At 42.6% G+C, this 20,176-nt stretch overlaps 1 protein-coding gene across 1 annotated transcript; it reads right to left on the bottom strand.

Moving 5' to 3' along the window:
- Nucleotides 1-28: 28 nt before the first annotated feature.
- LOC103797356 (protein PRRC2C-like) lies at nucleotides 29-19,772 on the bottom strand (the record flags this gene model as incomplete). Its single annotated transcript, XM_009069568.1, has 15 exons — nucleotides 19,658-19,772; nucleotides 18,309-18,486; nucleotides 15,052-15,158; nucleotides 12,169-12,303; nucleotides 9,193-9,371; nucleotides 8,732-8,811; nucleotides 7,653-7,786; nucleotides 7,484-7,571; nucleotides 7,059-7,200; nucleotides 6,132-6,206; nucleotides 4,775-5,396; nucleotides 3,810-3,976; nucleotides 2,969-3,215; nucleotides 1,542-1,755; nucleotides 29-887 (listed from the first exon to the last, which is right to left on the bottom strand). Coding segments are annotated over exons 1-15 (3,342 nt in total), but the record flags the coding sequence as incomplete, so codon positions are not given.
- Nucleotides 19,773-20,176: the final 404 nt, after the last annotated feature.

Here is a 20,176-nt window from a genome sequence, read left to right on the forward strand (position 1 = left end):
GCTGGGCTGCTGGGAGCTGCTGCTGGACCACAGGCGTGGGGGGCGGCACTGGGGCTTTGGCTGCAGCCTCGCTCTGGCTGCTCTCCTGGCTCGCTGCGGCCGGGGCAGCATCCTGGATTATCTTCTTAGCCACAGGAGTGCTGCTGGAGGCCGATGTCTCCTGCTCAGCCTGAGGCAGTGGCACTTGAGGTGCTTCCTTTTTGTCACTTTTTTCGGACTTGGTGGGTTTTTCGCTGGATGTCTTTTCTCCTTCTTTCTCTTTTCTTTGCTCACGCTCTTCTCTCTGTTCACGCTCCTCCTTCATGTCTCTAAGCACAGGTTTTTTAATAGGACCTGATCTTCTCACTGGTCTATCGCCACCGTCATCTCTCCTGCCATACCCTGGCCTAGGACCCCACCTTGTTTCAGACTTAGGTTTGAAAGTTTTTTCAGGTTTTGGTCCTTCTGATGTTCTATTATTGATCAGAATTTCTTTTTTCGGTTTAATCTCAAGTCTCTCAATTGTCTCCTTTGTCTCTACAGGCCTTGTATTTAATTTAGGGATATTTGCTGCTGTTTCATTCCTCTGGTCTTCTGATTTTAGAGAGTGACTTGAACCATGGGAAATGCTTCTCTTTAGAGAAGAGTGACTTTCCCCCACAGGCACCAGATCTGGAGAGCTACGTGTAACTTTCTCATTCACTCCATCAAAATTTACTGCTGTGTTAGATGTGTCAGTTTGGAGAGGCTGTACATCTTCCAAAGGCCTGCTTGGGAACTTCTGTACCTCTACCTCTCCTGATTCTCTGAAAAATTCGGTCTTTGGGTGCGAGTCCAACTGGTTGTGTTCTACAGGATAAGCACTAGCAGGGACAGCAACTCGTTCTTGCTCCAAGCGTGCCTCAGACCTAAGCAGAAAGCAATTAAGAATGTTAGCGCATACAGGGAAGAATTTTACTTCCACATATTCACTCAAATCAAATTATTTTCTATTAAGGATTAATGTCAGCTCCAGGAAATAATAGATAAGGATTTTAATGAAGCACCCAAGTACTACTCAGACAGCAGTAGAGCAAAGAGAATTTGGGAGTACTTCTAAGATGTAGAGGAAGAGCTTTCCTGAGCTTTCATCATGCAGCAAAGGACAAAAGCGACTGCTTTACACCACTGGTACTTAATATGCCACTTCTGAAATGAATCTACATCACACAAGTTCTCTAATATGGGTAGAATGGAGAGCAGATGCAGAACAGGGTAACACTGCAGGAGTGTTCCACAAAACCAAGCGTTTAAAATGTTTTGGCAATCACCATCTATCAAATTAGGTTAAGGCCCCTAAACAAAGGCTAAATTGTCTTTTTACACCCTGTTACAAAGCATTTTGTTTTCTACAACAGCACCAAGTATGCTGCACCCCCCAGTCACAAGTCCCTTCAAAGTTTTGTGTAAAGAGCAGCTGCAACTCAGTTCGAACTGCATTTTTCAACTTCAGTTACACAGCCAAGTGTGTAAGTACGAATGACTCGGAGAGGTAACATGCAGTGGCACTAACTCAGGCTTACCTCAAATCATCAGGCTCTTCCAACACTTTGGGAGGAGAAGCAGATTGCTGAGACTCTGTGTGTGGGTAGGGGTCTGAGCCCCACATCATGCGGGGCTCGGACAGAGGCACAGAGTGCTCTCGTGCTGAGCGAGCCATGTGCTCAAACGAATCTGAACCAGCTGCTGACCCCTCCATCTGCTCTCTTCTCATCAGTGGTTTGGGAGGCATAATTCCTGTGACAGAGTTAAGTTCAGCAATTGAAATAAGTTTAACATTAGCAAAGAAAACCATCTCAAGACAAAAAGCATATCAGGAGATACTATGGAATGCTATTCTCTCTCCTCCAGCCTCCTTTCCTCTGACCCTCCGTTGTTGAAACCAAATGTCTATTCACTGCCAGGTGACCTCAGAATGACTAAATCATACTCACCACTAGTACCCTACACAGCAACAAAAGGAAAAAGCTGTTTGTTTCCATCATTATGAGAACAACCAGGTCTGTAGACCTGCAAACTTGTGGATGAAGTTTCTGCTGTAAGATGTGAATGGCCAAAGGCAAGATGAGTGTACACACAGGTGTGGTTTTGTACTCTTTTAAGGACTCCTCTTTTTTTTTGTGTAGTAGTTTTCACTGGTTTTGCCTAACCAGCCATTTCCTCTGTTCATTCCCTGCACTCACTGAGGATACTTATTCCCTTGCTCAATTACTTGGGCAGGTATCTCTGTTACATTTACATGATGGACTTCTATTATTTATGGCAAACAGCTTTCCTAACTGCAAGTTAGATGGCCATTCCACAAATTAAAAAGTAGTTTTTAGAGCCAATAATCTGAAACCACATATTAAGACTCTGGAGTTGCTAATATGTAACACAAAAATAGCAAAACTCCATGGCTTTTTTTTAGGAAGCAATGCAGTGCCAAGGGCTAACATGTAACACAGTAAATATACTGTTTTCCTCAGTTCAACCTCACTCCTGCCAGCTTTACTACCTGTAACAATGTAAGGCTTATGCTGACATTCTGAATCATCTTAACTGTCACCAACATGCCTGCAGCGTGATAGCTGTGATTTTCCTTCATACATTCACATAGGTCTATAATCTTTTCAGTCACATATGACTAAAATCTAAACAATAAAACAACGTGGGTTTCTTTTTAACACTCCACTCATTCACTGAACAGTATGGTTAGGGAACTTATGTCAAAGTAAACTCAACAGTCAAAAAATGCTTCTGGATTTTACCTGGATGAATAGGAGGCATATCCATTGCAGGTCTTCCTGACATCATTCGTGGGTCCATGTAAGACTGCATCATAAGCCACCGCGGGTCAAAGCCCATGGAAGCCAAATGCTGAGGATGTGGCTGCATGGGCTGGTAGAGGGGTCTGTGCTGGGGAGGGGGCACAGGAACTCAACAGTCAAAAAATGCTTCTGGATTTTACCTGGATGAATAGGAGGCATATCCATTGCAGGTCTTCCTGACATCATTCGTGGGTCCATGTAAGACTGCATCATAAGCCACCGCGGGTCAAAGCCCATGGAAGCCAAATGCTGAGGATGTGGCTGCATGGGCTGGTAGAGGGGTCTGTGCTGGGGAGGGGGCACAGGGCCACTGGAAGGCTGGGAGGGAGCAGACTGGGGAAGGACACCTTGCTGCTGTTGTTGCCATTGCTGCTGTTTCATTTGCTCCTGCATAACAGAGAACAGTTACAGGACTTTTTGTTAAGATGAAGACTTGAGCAGAACTCAAATAACTCTTAGAAACAACAAGTACAATTATCTCCAGAACACTAAGCATTCTGAAATTAATGGTAAACATGCATCAGAATGAACCAGAACAGGGAGAAAACCAGACTGGGCAATTCAGAATAGCCACAGCTTTGCTGGTGTCCAGCTGAGACACAGAACAACCTATACTTCTGGCATGTCATTAATGCAAAATGCTCTTCAGACCACAGGACTCAAGTTTCAATCCCATTTTTGAGTGTCACAAAGCTGCAGAGATATTAATCGATCATCAGACTGCAGGTTCCATAGGCAACCACAGGGCAATGCCAGTGTGGGCCAGTTTTAAAGCCTCTCTTGTCTCCTGCTCACTGATATAAGTTGCAAGGGATATGAAGTGTTTCACACAGAGCAATTCCTGTCAACACCATGGATGCTATAGAAGCTGGAAACCAACAACTTAGGCCTTTTGAAACTCCTCTGGTCATGTTCTTATTCAGAATGGAGCAGAAGACATTCTTTAAATGAGCTTCCTTCTTACATGAACTGGTTCATTACCTGCTGCCTCTGAAATCTTGGTGGTAAAGATTTCTGGAACTGCTTAGAATAGCCTGAGGAAACAGCAGGACGAGGCTGAGTTCCTGAATCTGGTTCACTCTCATGGGTCACCTGTGAAATCTCCTTCTCATTCCGACCACTGTCTTGTCGAGTAAAGACTGGTTGGTCTTCTGAAAAAAACAACAGAAAACCCACACGTGGGAGATGAGTCAATCTCAATACTGTAACAATTTCACCAAATGTCAGATAAAGAATGCTGTTGCAAAATGTCTGCCTGCTTGTACTTTACAGTCTTTGTTTCCAACTCTAACAAAGGCAAAGAAAAGGTAAGAACAAACCCTCAAAACAGAACTGTTGTTAATAAATCTGTCCCTTTAAAACTCAAATACACTGGGTAATCAACCACTGACATTTAGGCTGGAACTATTACATGATTTAAGAAGTGCTGTACCAGTGACACCACACTGCATTTGAATCAACTTTTTTAAGGAACCAAGGTTTGCTTTGGCACTTGGTGTTATCCATTTGAAAGATAACACAACACAACCTTACTATGCACAGTCTAACAGTTCTCTTGTTCATGCAAGTCTTGCTGCAAAAAAACACACCAAGTTTAAATACATGCCCTTGGTGTCTACTTCTCTAGGCTTGCTGAAATAACTTGCATTGCCTTTTCAGCCACATGGGTGGCTGACCCTACTTCAGGAAGAGGAGATAGCCTGCTTTTCTTGCTATATTCTTCGAAGTCCAGCCTAAGGTCACAGAACCCAGTCTGTTCCTTAATGTTCTGATGAGCTGGGCAAACAGGTCTAGCTCAAAGGACAGTTATCAGCCACAATGTGCCAGGAAAATGAAAGCTCTAGATGCACTGGGCTCATTAGGTATGCAAATTAGACTTCTAGACTACAACCATGCCCTGTGACTCAGCTTTAAGACGGACAACTCCTACCTGTGTGCAAACATACCTTTTTCTTCCTTGTTATTCTTGGTTTCACTTTCTTGTTTTTCTACTACAGGTGTTGCCACAGGTTCTACAGGCTCAGGAACCTCATGTGCTGGTTTCTCCTCTTCTTTCTCTTTGTCATTCTCCTTCTCTTCTTTCTCCACCTCTTTTTCTTTTTCTTTCTCCACTTCTTGTTCTTTTGCCTTCTCCAGTTTTTCTTTTTCTTCTTTTTCCTTTTCCTTCTCCCTTTCCCTCTCTTTTTCCTTTTCCTTCTCCCTCTCTTTTTCTCGCTCCCTCTCCCGCTCCCTCTCTTTTTCCCTCTCCCGTTCCCTTTCCCTCTCTCTTTCTCTTTCCCGTTCTCGCTCCCTTTCTCTCTCTTTCAGAGGGTCTTCTCGGGAGGGTTTTGTCATGCAGCCAAATTTCTCATTTAACCGTTTCAGCTTTTCAGCACAAGCTGCTTTTCGCTGCTCCTCCATTCTCCTTTCCTCCTCTTCTCGCCGCTTACGGGCTCGCTCGACTGCGGCTGATATCTCTGACTGTTGTCTTCTTCTCTGCTTCCAAATTTCATCTTCATCTGGGACTGGTTTAGGGGGAAAGGGTCCCTGCCTTCCAGGTCCCACCTGGCGATCAGGGGGAGGAGGGTGCTGCAAGGTAAAGATGAATGAAGTTGAACATATGCTATATGAACAACCCGCTGTAACATTACTTGTTAACTATGTGCCAACACATGTAATCTGCATAAGAGCTTTACAAAGCAAAACGTGGATGAAAAAGCAAGCCCCCACCTTCCTGATCCAGTTCAGACTCTCACAACCTAAGCTCAGAAAGGAGGGGTAAAGATTCAGGTTGAGCTCATGTCGCCCCTCCTTCCCCATCACCAACGCAAAGTGACAGGAAAGATGACAAATGTCTCTTAGATTTGGTTACAGGCTGCTCTAAATCTCAGAGACTCAGGGCAGATCTCAGGCAAAAGGCCCCCAAGGAGCCAAAGAATTTCAAGGTAGCTGAGGATAACAGATTTTAGTTCATATTTCATTTGGGACTTCATCTCTGGATCTGTCCTGGCAGCCAGCCCTCCAGGACTGTTCCCTGCTCCTGTCCTCTCTAGTTCCCACATGGGGCTGGATAACAAAACGCTCCTGAAATTCTTGTGTGTTTCTCAGGCCACTTACAAAGATGGGACTGCTTTACACAATTAGCAGCATGGCTGTGTTGAGGTCCCATTCCCACTGGCCCCAGACACTACAATCATTTTATTTGTTAAGGAAAAGCTTTATTGCTATGCGAAGCATATTTTCACTTTTTCTAGTCTAAATCCCTCCAATACAGCATTAAAGAATTTAACTCAAGGAAATAAGGACAACTCCAATCTTTCTTACCGGTGGTAGAATAGATTTGGGATGAAGAGCAGGACCACCTCTTTCATGTATAGAAGGCTGTGGTGGACCTCGATCCTGTTGGATCAAACACAGTTCCAGGGTTAAGCAAGATTATAACAACAGCCAAGAGGACAAATTTTAGGCTGTTTTCTACTGAACTGTTTTCCTCAGATTCAATGTAGCATCAAACCCCCCAAAACAATGTGATCTTTCTCTCTACAGTAAGTGCAAGTAAAACCAACCCCAAATCCTCCATCTTCATTATTACTGGTGTCAAGAGAAAATATTCTGGGAAATGTTCAGACAAAGCCAACAGTAGCTTTTCCTGGGAAAAAATAAAATTTAAAATAATAAAATCAGGGCTGAAGCAGGCATAAGCTGAGATGGTTGCCAATTCACCTCCACTAGAGAAAACCAAAAAGCTGATGAATTCTATGTGGTCTGTAGAAAATCTACTGGGCTGAGAGGGGAGAAGTGAGCTCACATTACAGTTAAGCTGCAGTGCAGTAAGTGTGCCATGACACCAAAACCCCCGCGCCCATGTAAAACGTGAGGGCTATTTACCCTGTGCCACTGGAAAACATAAACACCAGAATGCTTCATTCAGTTACAGGGATGGACACACAGGAGTAGAGTTAAAGCTCATCAGCTGAGCCACAGTAACTGACACAAGAGCTCTCACCCCCTCACAACTGTGGCTCAGAACACACTAGATGAAGACATTCTATTTTTATTTTGCGACCAGAGGCAGCTAAGTTGACTGAGCAGCACCTGATCAGTTACCACAGCTCAGATAATGCTTTCAGTAGCTAATGCTTTCACTCATGTTCATAACCTTAATTGACCTGACAGTTTGGAAAGACACCTGAGTCAGACCTCTCCTGATGAGGCTGTTGCCAGCAGAGCTGAAGAGAAGAGCACACAAACCTGCTCAGGCTGAGAGCTTTTGCCATAAGACCCTTTGGCTGCTGCTGTGGAAACCTGGGTGGCAGACTTAGCACTTGTCTGTTCTTCAGCTTCCTTCTGGCCATCAGGACTCTGGGAATCTTTCGATGGTGTTTGCTCATCACTGTGTGCAAAGAAGTGAAAAATGGAATGCATACTCCACACAGGTATTCAGTGATTTATCTTCCCAGCCTAAGTGTTTCTTAGCCTAAGCTGCTCACAGCAAGGATAACTTCCACTACACGCCCAGCTGACTGGAGTCTGCAGGCAGTTATGCAATTTAATACAATATTAAATTACTGGAATAAATGTTATTGGAATGACTACTTGCACTTCTTTCATTCCATCTTCCCAAAAGCTAGGCTAGTTAAGTGACATTTCACAACCAACTGGCAACACCAACTCACCCACTTTCCTTCTCTTTTTGACTACTTCCTTGCTCATCATCGTCGCTGAAGTTCAACTGCTCAGTGTAATCCACTTCACTCTGAGCACCTGATGCATAAACGAATATTCAATTAATCTTCCAGAAACATCCAATGTACAAGTAACAGGCTCTGAATCTGATGTTCTTACCTGCCCAGCCTTCATCAGCCTCAGCATCTAGATTATCGAATTTATCAAGCTCCTTGAGTTCGCTAGCACTCAGAATGGACGGGCGCTCGATAGGCTCTGAACACCACGACGGGGGACCTCTGCCCCTGGGGCCTCTGCAGGAGAGACAAACAAGGCCACTGTCACTATTTAGCCACAGATGACTAGATAAAAGGTCAACTTGTATGACAATTACTTGAAATAGAAAGTCCTGGTCTCTCAAACACAGTAAGCGTGAACTCTTGTCTGTATGTGACTACTGCGATTTGAGTAATTACTGCTACACCACCAGGTGGTTCTTTGTGAAAGGAAGCACTGGATGCTACAGCCTTGCTTGCACACTTCACAAAACCCAAACAAGAGTTGGCAGCAGAAAACCACATGCCTTGTACCTTTCAAACAACACACTGCATAGATCTGGCATCCTTATTAGTGCCAGTTTATGCACCTCAGAGGTATTCTTGATACTTTTCACACTTTCTCACTGACAAGGATTCTGTACCATCTCTCTACTCCTATCACAAGTTCTCCCATTCATCCCTCTGAGCCTTTCCATCCTCTTCCTGATCCCAACCACAGATCACCTGACAGTTGGTACCCCACTGCCTACAGCATCCCCTATGTCCTCTTGCATATGCACAGCCATCCTCAACTACAGAGAAAAGCACAGAAAGGTGGAAAACTAATTTTATAATGCATTAGAGCCTTACTTTAATTGGAAAGCATTAGAGTTGAGAACCAGGAATTAATTACTTTCACTATAGCAATGGAAGAGTTGCTTCACAGGCAAAATACTGGTTAAAGTTTCAAAGACGTCCCCAGGCGACCCCTGCTTTCCCCAGTCAAAAACCACATAATGTGCAGAATTCCCTCAGGGTTTGCAGTCTTCAAGCACAAATCAACAAATCAAGCACTGTGCCACACAAGCCAAACTTGGGAAGAAGTGGCACTTCTTATGCACTGTATAATCATCATTGAGATACTCAGTGCAAATTTTTCTTTATTAATTAGGTCACAGACTTCATACCCACACAACAAACAACACTTGTAATGTTTCTTACCTGCTAGGCTCAGAATTGGGAAATCTTGTTGGACCTTGCATGGAAGGAGGATATGCCATTCTGGGATACTGACCAAACATCTAAAAAAGGTTTAGAAGCAAGAGCCATTCATTAAAAAGTATCAGTGCATTAAGAATACTGAGACCATCAAAGTAATCTCAATGGAAGCAGAGCAGGACCCTTCACTCAAGATGGGCTGCTGAATATCACAAGTATGTGACATCAAGTCACTGAGGTGGAGTGATTAGAAGTGTTAATCAACTCCTGATAAGTTCAGACTTGGTGTAGCAGGAGTAGCAACAGATAGCCACAGCTTCTGAGGCACTGGTTTCAATCCCACCCTTCTAGCAGAACTCCTAAGCATTCCATGAAGGGAAGAGAAAGGAGCATAGGGAAATCCCACTAGCCAATCAATAATCAATCCCTGCTGCTTCAACACTATTCCTGTAACCATGACTTACATAGGGTGGCATCATGGCTCTGTACTGAGATGAAATGGGTGGCTGCTGCTGGCCATTCAGCTTGGGCTGAGGGACCTGTGGCAACCGCACATCCCTCTTCTCTCCTGCCTTCTGGCCATCGCTTTGTTCTGCTGCTGTGGCATTCCCATCTTCTTGACCCGGAGCCTTAGCATCTTGATCTGTTGGAGAACAGGAGAGTTCTTATTATCCCCTTCCCTTCACCTAGTGCCATCTGCATGGACAGAATCAGTACAAGAACAACCAAGAATCGACTTCATACTACAGATCTGCAGGCAGGATGCTGAAAACCACATTCTTCCCAGGCACTTCTCAGTGACACAGCAACCTGTGCAGACACACAGACATATCTGGTCCTGAAACAAGCAATGGTCACTAGAAATGCTGGGGCTTGGACATCAGGCCAAAGCCAGAGTTCACTTATAGATGGATACTGACCATCTTGTAATTGCGCTAGTTGGGTAAACTGCGAATAATAAATATAGCTTTAGCAAACTCCTTACGCCAGGTGTTGTTAGAGATAAATAAGGTGTCTTAAAGACTGGTAACTTCCAGATGCCTGTGCCAAGGAAGCTCCAAGGCCATGAAGCTGCTTGCACTGTATTTTCGGAAATTTGGACTGGTAACTTTCACATGGTCTTGCGCCAAGGAAGCTGCAAGGCCATGCAGTTATCTGCAGAGTATTTTAGGAAACTCCTCCATCACGTCCTGGGCTCTGGCCAAGCCCTGGCCTTGGTGGTCAGAGGGGAGCACCACCAGATGTTTTCTGCATCAAACCGAAACAAATACAGGTAATTTTTAGCCTGCTGATTTGGCCCATAAAAACTGGACCCCCTTGCAGTGACTCTGGACACCTCAGCTACGAGTGGACGCACTGTGCAGGACTTCCCAACTGCTGGGAAAGGCTCTCCAAACCCTCACTGCACCCAGGGGCTCCCCAGCGACTGTGGGTCTGGGGGATGGGAAAGTATTGGGGCAATTAGTGATATATCTCTCTTAATCACTATTCCTTCTTGCATATGGTAATGATTAGGCGCATTACCTTTCACATTTCATTTACAGTCTGTGCTGCTTGAATCAGGGCATGGCAAGTTAACCATATAATGGCATTATTCTTTTTCATGTTTATTTTAAGCACCTATAGTAAAATAAACCTTTTCTTTTTGTTGGTATCTGTCATTCCTGTCACCCTGTCAATTGGCAGAACACCACCTGAGAAAACAGAAGCAGTTTCCTAATCCTCTTCAGCCCTAAATCCAGATGTGTTCCTGAAGGGTCAGAACTAAATTTATGGACTGCACTAGCTGTCCTACTCTACCTTCCAAAAGAGCATACAGTTTAGGAAGGATACTGATTACAGCACAGGAGAGAAAACAGATTTAGCTGTGCTAAGTGGGCCACTCTTGACTCAGTGTGAAGATGCTGTCAAGAGAAAGATCAAGCGTCGAAAGCAGCGAAGGCCTACCAGGAACCTCCCAAGCAGCTCGAAAAGAAAGATAACACACAGATGTATGTCAGAATGAATACAAATATCCAGAATCTGGCTTGTATCTCTTCTTGAAAAGGATGGAATAGAAGTGATGAGGGCTGTACTGCTGGGTGTGAATGTCCAGCAAAAAGTCCAGGAAAAATAAGAGATTTCAATGACCTGTCACTTGTGCCAGACAGCCTAATCTTTTAGGAGTTTCTGCCTACAGATCACGGGTTAGGACAGAAGAAAAACAGAGTAAACGTAGCAGCAATGCTCAAATCCATGGGACTAACAAAACTTCAGACACACAGAGTAAGTAATGTTCCTCCAGGGGCACAAACCCTTTAAGGAGTGATAAACTATGCTCCTAAGTATCCATTACAGCTCTTGCACTTATCTCTGCTGGGGAGCACAGCTGCTATAGGGGCAATACTCGCCAAGTTCATTTAGCTTTCTGCTGTCAGACATGAAAGAAGGGCTTAATATAGCATGTACAGTGCTGACCAAAACTGTAACTGCCTGCAGGAGGCTGGAACAGACACTCTGTTCTCCTCATTTGGTATTGGACATCCCTCAAATTCCCTGACAAATTATTCTTTATATCAAAATCAAATGAAGACCTAAACAGGCACATGCAGGACCTGACAAATAAACCAAGGAAAAACAAGGCCTGCAACACAGAAAGGAGACAAGGAATCCTTGAGAGCCAGGCTCTTTAAAAACAGTGCACATAGTGCTTATCACTGGAACAAGATAGTGCCACCCACACTGCAAGACAGGATCCCTAGGCATCAAACAAAAAACAAACTTCTGAGGGAGAAAGGAACCTCGTTTCCTCCCCCCCCAGTAACAAGCACAGTCCCAAGTGCCTCTTCATTAAAAGGATCTGTGGAAGCAATACACATTTTTCACAGAGAGATGTAAACCCAGCACTGTCATGGTGCTTGTCACATCTAATCTGCTACAGCTGAAACAGATCCAGCCACAGCACCACAGCCATGAGCTAAAGATGCCACCACTTTTCAAACCACAATCCACTCTTTTGCTATCCCGTAGATTAAACTTCCTATTCAAGATTTTTCAGGCTATTCTCTTATGAGTAAAAACCATTTGGGGACAGTCCTCATGATGATTTATATAATTAGTTAGTATTAGGAGAGCTCTTTAAATACCTATTTTAGCTGTTCTGACATCTAGCAGCTGTAGGTTAGACAACGCCAGTACTGAGCAACTAACAAATGTTCCTCAGAGCACAGAGGACTGACTGACTGGGAAAATGAAAAGTGATAGCATTAAACACCATATTTTTCATACCAGGAACTCAGGAAAGAAGAACAAAGCCCCAAATATCCCCATCTTCAGCACAGGAGTGTGTTGATTAAAACAATTTTTGTAGAGGGCACAAGTAACCTCTGAATGAGTTCCACATTCCCATGGCCAGGGCACACACACACACACCATGTCACAGATTTGTAGTATGCACTTACTTTGTGGCCGCAGGTTGGGTCCTGATCCATGGTCTTCAGGTGCATCTTTGTCTTTGCCTGACTTTTCCTGATCCCCAGCTGCCGGCAGACTGGGAAATTCTTGCTGGAAATAACTATTTACTGGGATAGGTGGACCTACAGAGCAAGATATTCACAGAGTCACCATTTTCTGCAGTCAGAACAGTTCAGAAAGCAACAGAAGCCTGATCATCCTTTGAAAGTGAACACTGAAGCCACGTTCATTTACTGGTAATACAATTTATGTAAGTCAAGAGCAATCCTTGTATAGTGTTCACATTTGCTAATGAAGTTGTTAAATTTACTAGACCAACTATCAAACCTGCTGAGGCTGAGAAAAATCCAGAAGCACCAGAGAGTAATGGACAATGGAACAAGGCCTAACACAGGGAGCACCTGACGCTCCTCAGCTCTGTAAACACTTTTCCCCACTCCTTCCAGACAAAAATTTCCATCTTTTTATTCTACAGCTACAGTCCACCCAAGAATGGGCAGCTATGTTATTGCAAATGCCTTTATGATTAATTACTGCTCTAATAATAAATCTTCAGAACTTTAAAAGGCCACAGCTCCTACATTATGAGAAAAGTACCAGAACTGTAAAATTCTTGATTTCTAAAACCTTTAACATCGTAACTCAAGGCTGGAATGAAAGACTTCTGTTCTACATGGTACAGAAGCCAAATATACAGGCTGTCTTCCTCTTCAGAAGGTTTTGTTGCCACCTATTTTGCATCAACTTCTTTCCCTCCCCATGCACATAATGGCTAGTGACCTAGGTCACTAGCATTCTAGTGCCAAATCACTGATAATCTTACTGAGGGGAGATTTCTCCTGCAACAGCCTGAATAATACCCTGTTCCCACACCTGTCTCTACCACTGGCTGCTCTAGGAGCTTACAGAGTACACAGATTATAGGGTGAACTCACAAAAACGGATCTGAACATATGCCATCCAAACCTCCCAATCCCCACCAAATGCTTTTTCAACAACAAGAAGAGCTTCCGCTCTCTGATCTGTGGAAGAATCATTCACAGTGATAAAATGCAGAGATCTTAATGGGCTTTTGTTTGCTTGGGTGTTTTTTAACATTGAGAGTCACACACAGGATAAATTCCTTACTCTGTACTTTGTAAAGGCACAACAGCAAATACCACTCTCTATCCCTGTGCCTACAAATTGCCTTGAAATATTTCAATTTTCATTCTGACTTCACATACTGCAGATCTTGTTAACTTTGTTTTTGTTAATGGACACTGGACTGTGATGTTCCCAAGAAGTTACATCCAAGGACCTCCTTAATGGGACCAAAAACCTCAGCCACACTACCCAGATGGCATTTAACCCCATCTTTTAGCCAGTGCATGAGCTGAAGAGTACATGCTGCCATTACATTTCAGAAACCTTTTCTTTCCACATGGCCACCAGCAGGATCAGAGAAGGGTTTAGTCTTGCCTCTCTCAAGTTTTACAGGAGCACAAGGCAGCCAGCTGAGTGATTGCTGGAACACTTAAAAGGCATCTGGAAAAACGACAAGTTCTATCAGCCAACTGCAGATCAGGAAAGCATGAGCACAACAGTTGTATCCTGAGTTTCAAACATAGGAGGACAGCAAGCAGCTGATGCCAATTCACATTCAGCATTTCTCCTTGAAGCAGCAAACCCACCCCTGCACTAATTGAATGCAATGAGGGTGCCATCTGGGCTTGGCACACAAGCTGCCATGGTAACTACAAAATAATGAGCTAAATGCATTCTGAAGCCACTGAGCCGAATCACTATTTCCTGTGTCATGGAGATGATCTTATCGCTTTATGCAGGAAGGTTGGTATGCACATCACTCTGCACCAGTTTTAGCCCCTTTTCTTTTCTCCAGAGGAATCTTGTAAAAGCTTAAAAGAAAAAAGTTCCTCTATTTGACAATGCAGGAAACACCGAACATCAGAGAGGAGAGCAAGAATTGTAGAATCTAGAATTGTCACTTCTCATACTTAGTGCCAAAAGGCCAAAATCCTTTAATACGTGATGCTAACAAACTCCATACAATGTCTAAGTTACCTCCATGCAATTCAGATTTTACTGTTTTAAGATCTCTGTTCAGAAGAGAATTCACTTCTTTAACCTAAATGCCTAAACTCCATTTTCTAGCCACAGAAAGCTTGAAAGACTCAAATTTATGGTATAAAACATGTTGCAGTTATTTTTCATAATGGAGACACAGGAATTCTAAGTAACCTCTCACTCCAGAAGCCTTTTAAAAAATCTCCTTAAGATTTAGTTATGATTTTACATCTGTGATGAAAACACTCAGCTAAGATTCACGCTGATGGAAACAGTTCTCGATCCTTTCACACAATTATGTTAAAAAACCCCAAAACATACCCTTAATGTTTTTCCCAGAAAACAACTACTTGAACACTATCACTTTGATACCAAAATAACCAAGAAACCTACAGAATAAAGGAAAAAGTATTGCAGTAGCATACACTTAAACAGAAGCAAAACTATACACTCTTTGCACAAAATAATTACCAGAATGATCACCAATTGCTTATAGCAGTTCTTCCCATGCCAAAACTGTATGTGTTGTCACCACTGACTGCAATTTTCCCCAGCCATGTTCAAGTTTTTACATTGTCACCACCATTCTCCTGTCAGTTCAGAAGAGGTGACTTTGCCAATCTTTTACAAAGCAGTCAGACCTACTGATAAATCCAGCTGGAGCTCACTGGAGTGACAAATTCCCAGAGTCCCAACTGGCCCAGTCAAGACTCAAATGAGTGCTGAGTGTGGAAGTCTCTCCCAGCAGAAGTCACAGCCTGCCCAGTCAACCAAGAACCCCCTGCACCTTGAACAGCACTTACCATCCTGTCCACCTGGTTTGGTGTTGGCCCATGATTTGGCAACAGGAGCTGCTTCTGGAGGAGCAGGAACAGCAGGTTTTGGCTGTGTCTGCGGCACGTCTGGCTGTCTGCAACGGGAGGAAAAGCACTTGTCAATACAAGAGGGTGAGCACAGAAAAAGATCTTCAGGATCACTACTGCAAACAAGTGAATGAAATGAGGGAGCTGTGCAGCTGAAGAACCAACAACTACTTTTCTGCAGAAAAAGCATTTTCTTATGTAAAAGGAGTTGTTATAGTAACAGTCAAAAAATGGAATAAATTAGCTAATTCTTTCAAGAGTACATTTCCCAAAGAGGAAAGAATGAAAATGGCTGGGCAGAAAATGCAGTCAGGCATGAAGAGAATCATAACTTTTAATGTAGTCTACTGGACAATCAAAAAAACAATCAATCTACAACCACTAAAAAGGATAACTTGGAATAATGTTCTCTTGCATGGGGAGTTTATAATAGAGGAAAACATTTCAAGACTACCATGAACTGAGAGAAAGAAGGCAAACTTATGTCAGAAATTATGAAGTAAAAGGAACTGATAAGGGAAACTAAAGACATCATGAAAAATTGTATGGGTACCATGAATTTGAGCCGAGAAGTCTTAAGAAATGGTCTCAGTTTCACCATCCATGGAGAGGCAGACATAAGCACTCATTTTATCCAGTGTAAAAAACCCAAGTAACACAAGACCCTTCTAGTCTGCAGATTCAGTGGTATTAGCTTCTTTCGACAAAAGCTATTTCTAAAATCTGCATATTCAGATAACTTAAGACCCAAAGCATTAGAATATACAAGTCAAGACCTCCAGCTCATTAGCAGTAACTTGTGATAAAATAGGAACTGAGGAGCAAATCCTGTAGCCTAGAATCACTTTATTATACCAGTCAAGAGATAACTAGTGCAGTATCATGTCAGTTAACACCGAAGAAACAGTTGCAAACACTTTAAATAAATCCTAAAGCAATCCTAAATTTCTGAGGCCTACCAGTGAGAAGTCAGTTCCACTTGGTTTCTGCAGCAATCAACCCAAAGCACTACACAGGAGTCTGAGAACTGACACAGCTGTAAATATAATGCTTCTCATAAGGATAACTGAATGCAATTTTCATTTATTTCCAGAGAAAATGGTAACTTTTTATAATCTCTTTTTTTCCTGTTTCCACCTAGTTGTTTTTCCTTACAGCTGCACATTTTCTAAGCAGACTTTGGGGAAGTTGTAACTTACATGGCTGCGCTTTGTCACACACAAGTGAAACAAGGAACAAGACTGGGGAAAGAAACTATTCCTTCCATTTCTACCCTGGTTCAAAGCCAAGCCCACTTAGAGCTTTAGTTATCCAAGCACTGTCCTGTAGGTACGGGTATGGATGAAGGAAGGAACTCAGCTGAATTCATCACATCAGTACACATCAGGCTGCACTATCCAGGAAAAAGGGACTGAGGCAATGCCCACAGAACAAATGACAACTCAGGAAAACAGTAATAAAAATTAATTTTCATAATTCCGGGGAACAACTCACTCCTATGTGGCCTCTAAAACAGTGATACAAAAGAAAAAGCATTAAACTAAAGCAAGCTGTTATCAAGATGTTACCTTTACCCTCAACAGCTGTGAGAGGAACAATAAAACGTGAACTGCAGCATTTCAAACGTGTTCAAGTATCACAGAAATACAGCAGTAGCTACACACATGGTCTGAAGACTTGAACCAACAGGTTAGATGGTCCAGCTTTAGGAGAAATGACTCATGGTCTGACATACACACCTGTCCCTGTGACTGAATCCCTTCCCCCACTAGTTTCACTCGTATGCAGTCATCTAGGCCTTTATCAGAATAATACATATGAAAATACAAACAACTTCCAACTGCAGATAAGGGACAGCTACTTACTTAAACATAACATCAACTACTGAAATACACTTGTACCACACACAGCAGCCCATGGAAAGGCAGACAAAGATATAGACAACATGTGTTTTAGTCAACAAGCTACTTACTTGCTCAAAACAGATTTACCTTCAAGCACACAAAGATGCTGTTGAAGCACCACACACAACACAGGGCAGAAGACTGTAAATTTATAGTTTCATAAGCTTAAAAAAAAAAGCTAAACACTACACTATATTCCTGAAGTCCAACAGCTTTTTAGAGAGATGTCAAAACCTGATATTTACATGTAGGAAAGCACACAAAGAGAAATAAAGGGACAGGAGGATGGGAAGGAAAACCTTTAAACCTCATCTCCTGCTTCCACAAATGCTCACAGCACACAGTCAGTGTCTCTGCCACTAAGCCGTTTTCAGAACAATTTGTATGATAAAGAATTAACACATCTTGCTTCTACTTATGTGGTAAGAATCACATCCTATTTTAAGCTTACATGGCAAGAAAACATGCCTTTAAATACTTTCCAATTAGAACCCCAAAAGTTTCAGTTTCTATTTTCTTTAGCTGTTACAAATGTAAAACCAATTGAGCAGATGAAACTACTGAGCATGGGAAATTTATACTATACACAGTAAACAGCAGTTCATCAACATTGCCACCACTTCTATTTTGTTTCTTTCACATACTGAAAGACTGTGAAACAGTGTAGAGTTTAAGACAGAAAAATTTTGTGAAGCCTTTAGAATTTATGCCATTCTAGCCAAAGAAATTAAAGTGCAAATACTAAGAACTATTAGGAAGATAAAGCAGAGATTCAAACAAATGCATACACACCAAGAGTTTTTGAGCTTTCTCTGCCATACATCAGCACAATTAAACATACTCTCATGAACTTGCAAGCTATTATTTAATTTAGCTGCTGTGCCCCTCAGGGTTCCCCCTAGAGTTCCCAGAGAACTTTGAGGGGATTACACTGATCTCACAATAATGTGCTATAATATTGCCTTTAAGCAGACATCAGAACTTACACCACAGGAAGCCACATCAAGTGGCTAAAGGAGATACTCTTCCCCTCATATGGAATTTTAAAGCATACTACTTTGAATTTAAGTGTGAGGGGCTTTTTGTGCATGTGTTGGTTGGTTCTCTTAGCTGTCTCTCTAATAGGAACACTCTTCCTCACAAAGATTAATACTGGTGCTCTTTAATCTCTAGTAGCTACCTAGAAGACAGTTAAGTCTAGCCAATTCCCTTCCAGGCCCTGCCCATCTCTAGCTTTGGGAAAAGTTGAGAGAAATGGCACAGCCAATCAAGCCAGAGCTCACTGATACTTACTTTTCTTCTTCGTGCTGTTCTTGTTTTGAAGCCCACCCTGTGCCGTCTTTAGGCACAATGTTCACATTGGGGTCATTGCCTTTGTTCTCTGCTTTGAGGCTGGGGAGGTTGGCTGGGGGAGGCATCCTCCTGGAAACAGCAACTTTTCCAAGACTCTGCAATCCATGGCGTGCGGCAACTGCATGCCAAAACAGAAAGGGCAAGTTAATGCTGACAGCAGTCAGTGTTTATGCAAAGCTAGTAAAAGTGTCTTGCAAGAAAGTCAGAAAAATCTAAGAGATTAAGAAATTCAAAATGCTTCATAATGTTGTTTTTAACAAAGGGAAATAGATGGTTTGGGATAACTTGAGTACTTCATGAACACTGAGTCATTATGTTTAGCCTATTCCAGAGACTAAAGAGGACATGTGGCCCCACCTTTATACACAAACACTCAGTGACAGAAAGCTAGAGGAGCCATTTAAAATATGATGTCCATGTCTTAATATCCTTCAATATTTTGTCAAACATAATTCTCTTGCTCCTTTGGGAGCTTAATGTACACTGATGAGTCCAGGAATACCCAGATGGGTCCAGCCCATTTCTTTTTTGCTGCAATTTCAGTTGGCAGACGTTGCCCTTGCAAAAACATTCCTCCAAACTGCATTTACTCCAGACCACAAGTGTGAAGCAGCAATATGAAGCTAATGCACCACACAGGACATTCAACCTACCAACTAATCAGCTCAGGTGAACAAGTACAAGTTACTGTCTTGGACAAGTTGTATCATTACAAACATATAAGATTCAACCTTTAAAAATAATACTGGCAGACTTTAACAAGGTTTGAACATACTTTCCCTCTTTTACCCTCAATTTAGGCAACTATGTCAAATTCAAAACCTTCAGGATGTCATTCCCCCTTGGTTCCTGATGCAAGGAATCATGCAAAAGCAGGCCCACAGTCACCTTATTTGAGATGTTAGTCTAAGCTTCACCCAGTGTTTGACTGTAAAACAGACAAAGCACCGGATGTGAAAGTGAGTGACTGCAGTGAAAGGCACAGCCAGGGAATGGTTTGTCATCTGCTGATAACAAATGGAGACTGCAGCTATAAAGCTTCTTATTTGCTTACATTCTGCATCCTACTAGACCGCAAACGCTGTGTCTCTCTGCACTGATACTCTTGTTCACAGCTCACCAGAAGCTATAATGAACACTGCTTGCCAGAATCCTTCACTTAACTGCTGGACCAAGCAGTTATAAAAAAGGCCTTGCTGTGGTTAAGTGCTCATATACTTTGCACTCTTAATTAGCACTGCAGTAATGATGAAACTGAAAGAACGCAACACTAAAGACAGTTTACTCACCTGTGGTTTTCTGAGTTTCCAGCGACTTTCCCTTGTAAGTATTAAACAGACTGAGTGTTGCATACTTCGTTTTTCCGTCCTTTGCTTTTGTGCTCTGGCCTGACTTTTCCGACATTTCGCTGGAAACTCATCGAGTCTGGTACCTCTCGTTCACTCCTCAAAATTTGCCTGCAAAGGAAAACAGCAGCAAAGTAAAGCAATTTGAATCTAAGCCAGTGCTTAAGTCAGAGTTCAGAGGACCAAAGTGGACAGCATATTTAACACCATTAGTGCTGTTTCATTTAAGCACAGTGCAGATGCCAAGGAATACATTAACTCCAGAAAACTTAACCTTATGTAACACTTGAAATTTCGAAGTGTTTCCATCTCTACAATTTCAACCTCACAAAATCAGGAGGGTCAGCATTTAACTAGCATCAAACACTGTATAAGCTGCATACCCTGTCCATGATTTCACTTAGAAAGAATAAAAACCCAACCCCAAACCCCACAAACACACACAGTTTCCAGCAGCAGCTG

Source organism: Acanthisitta chloris, unplaced genomic scaffold (genome assembly GCF_000695815.1).
Source record: "Acanthisitta chloris isolate BGI_N310 unplaced genomic scaffold, ASM69581v1 scaffold10082, whole genome shotgun sequence".
Lineage (NCBI taxonomy): Eukaryota > Metazoa > Chordata > Aves > Passeriformes > Acanthisittidae > Acanthisitta > Acanthisitta chloris.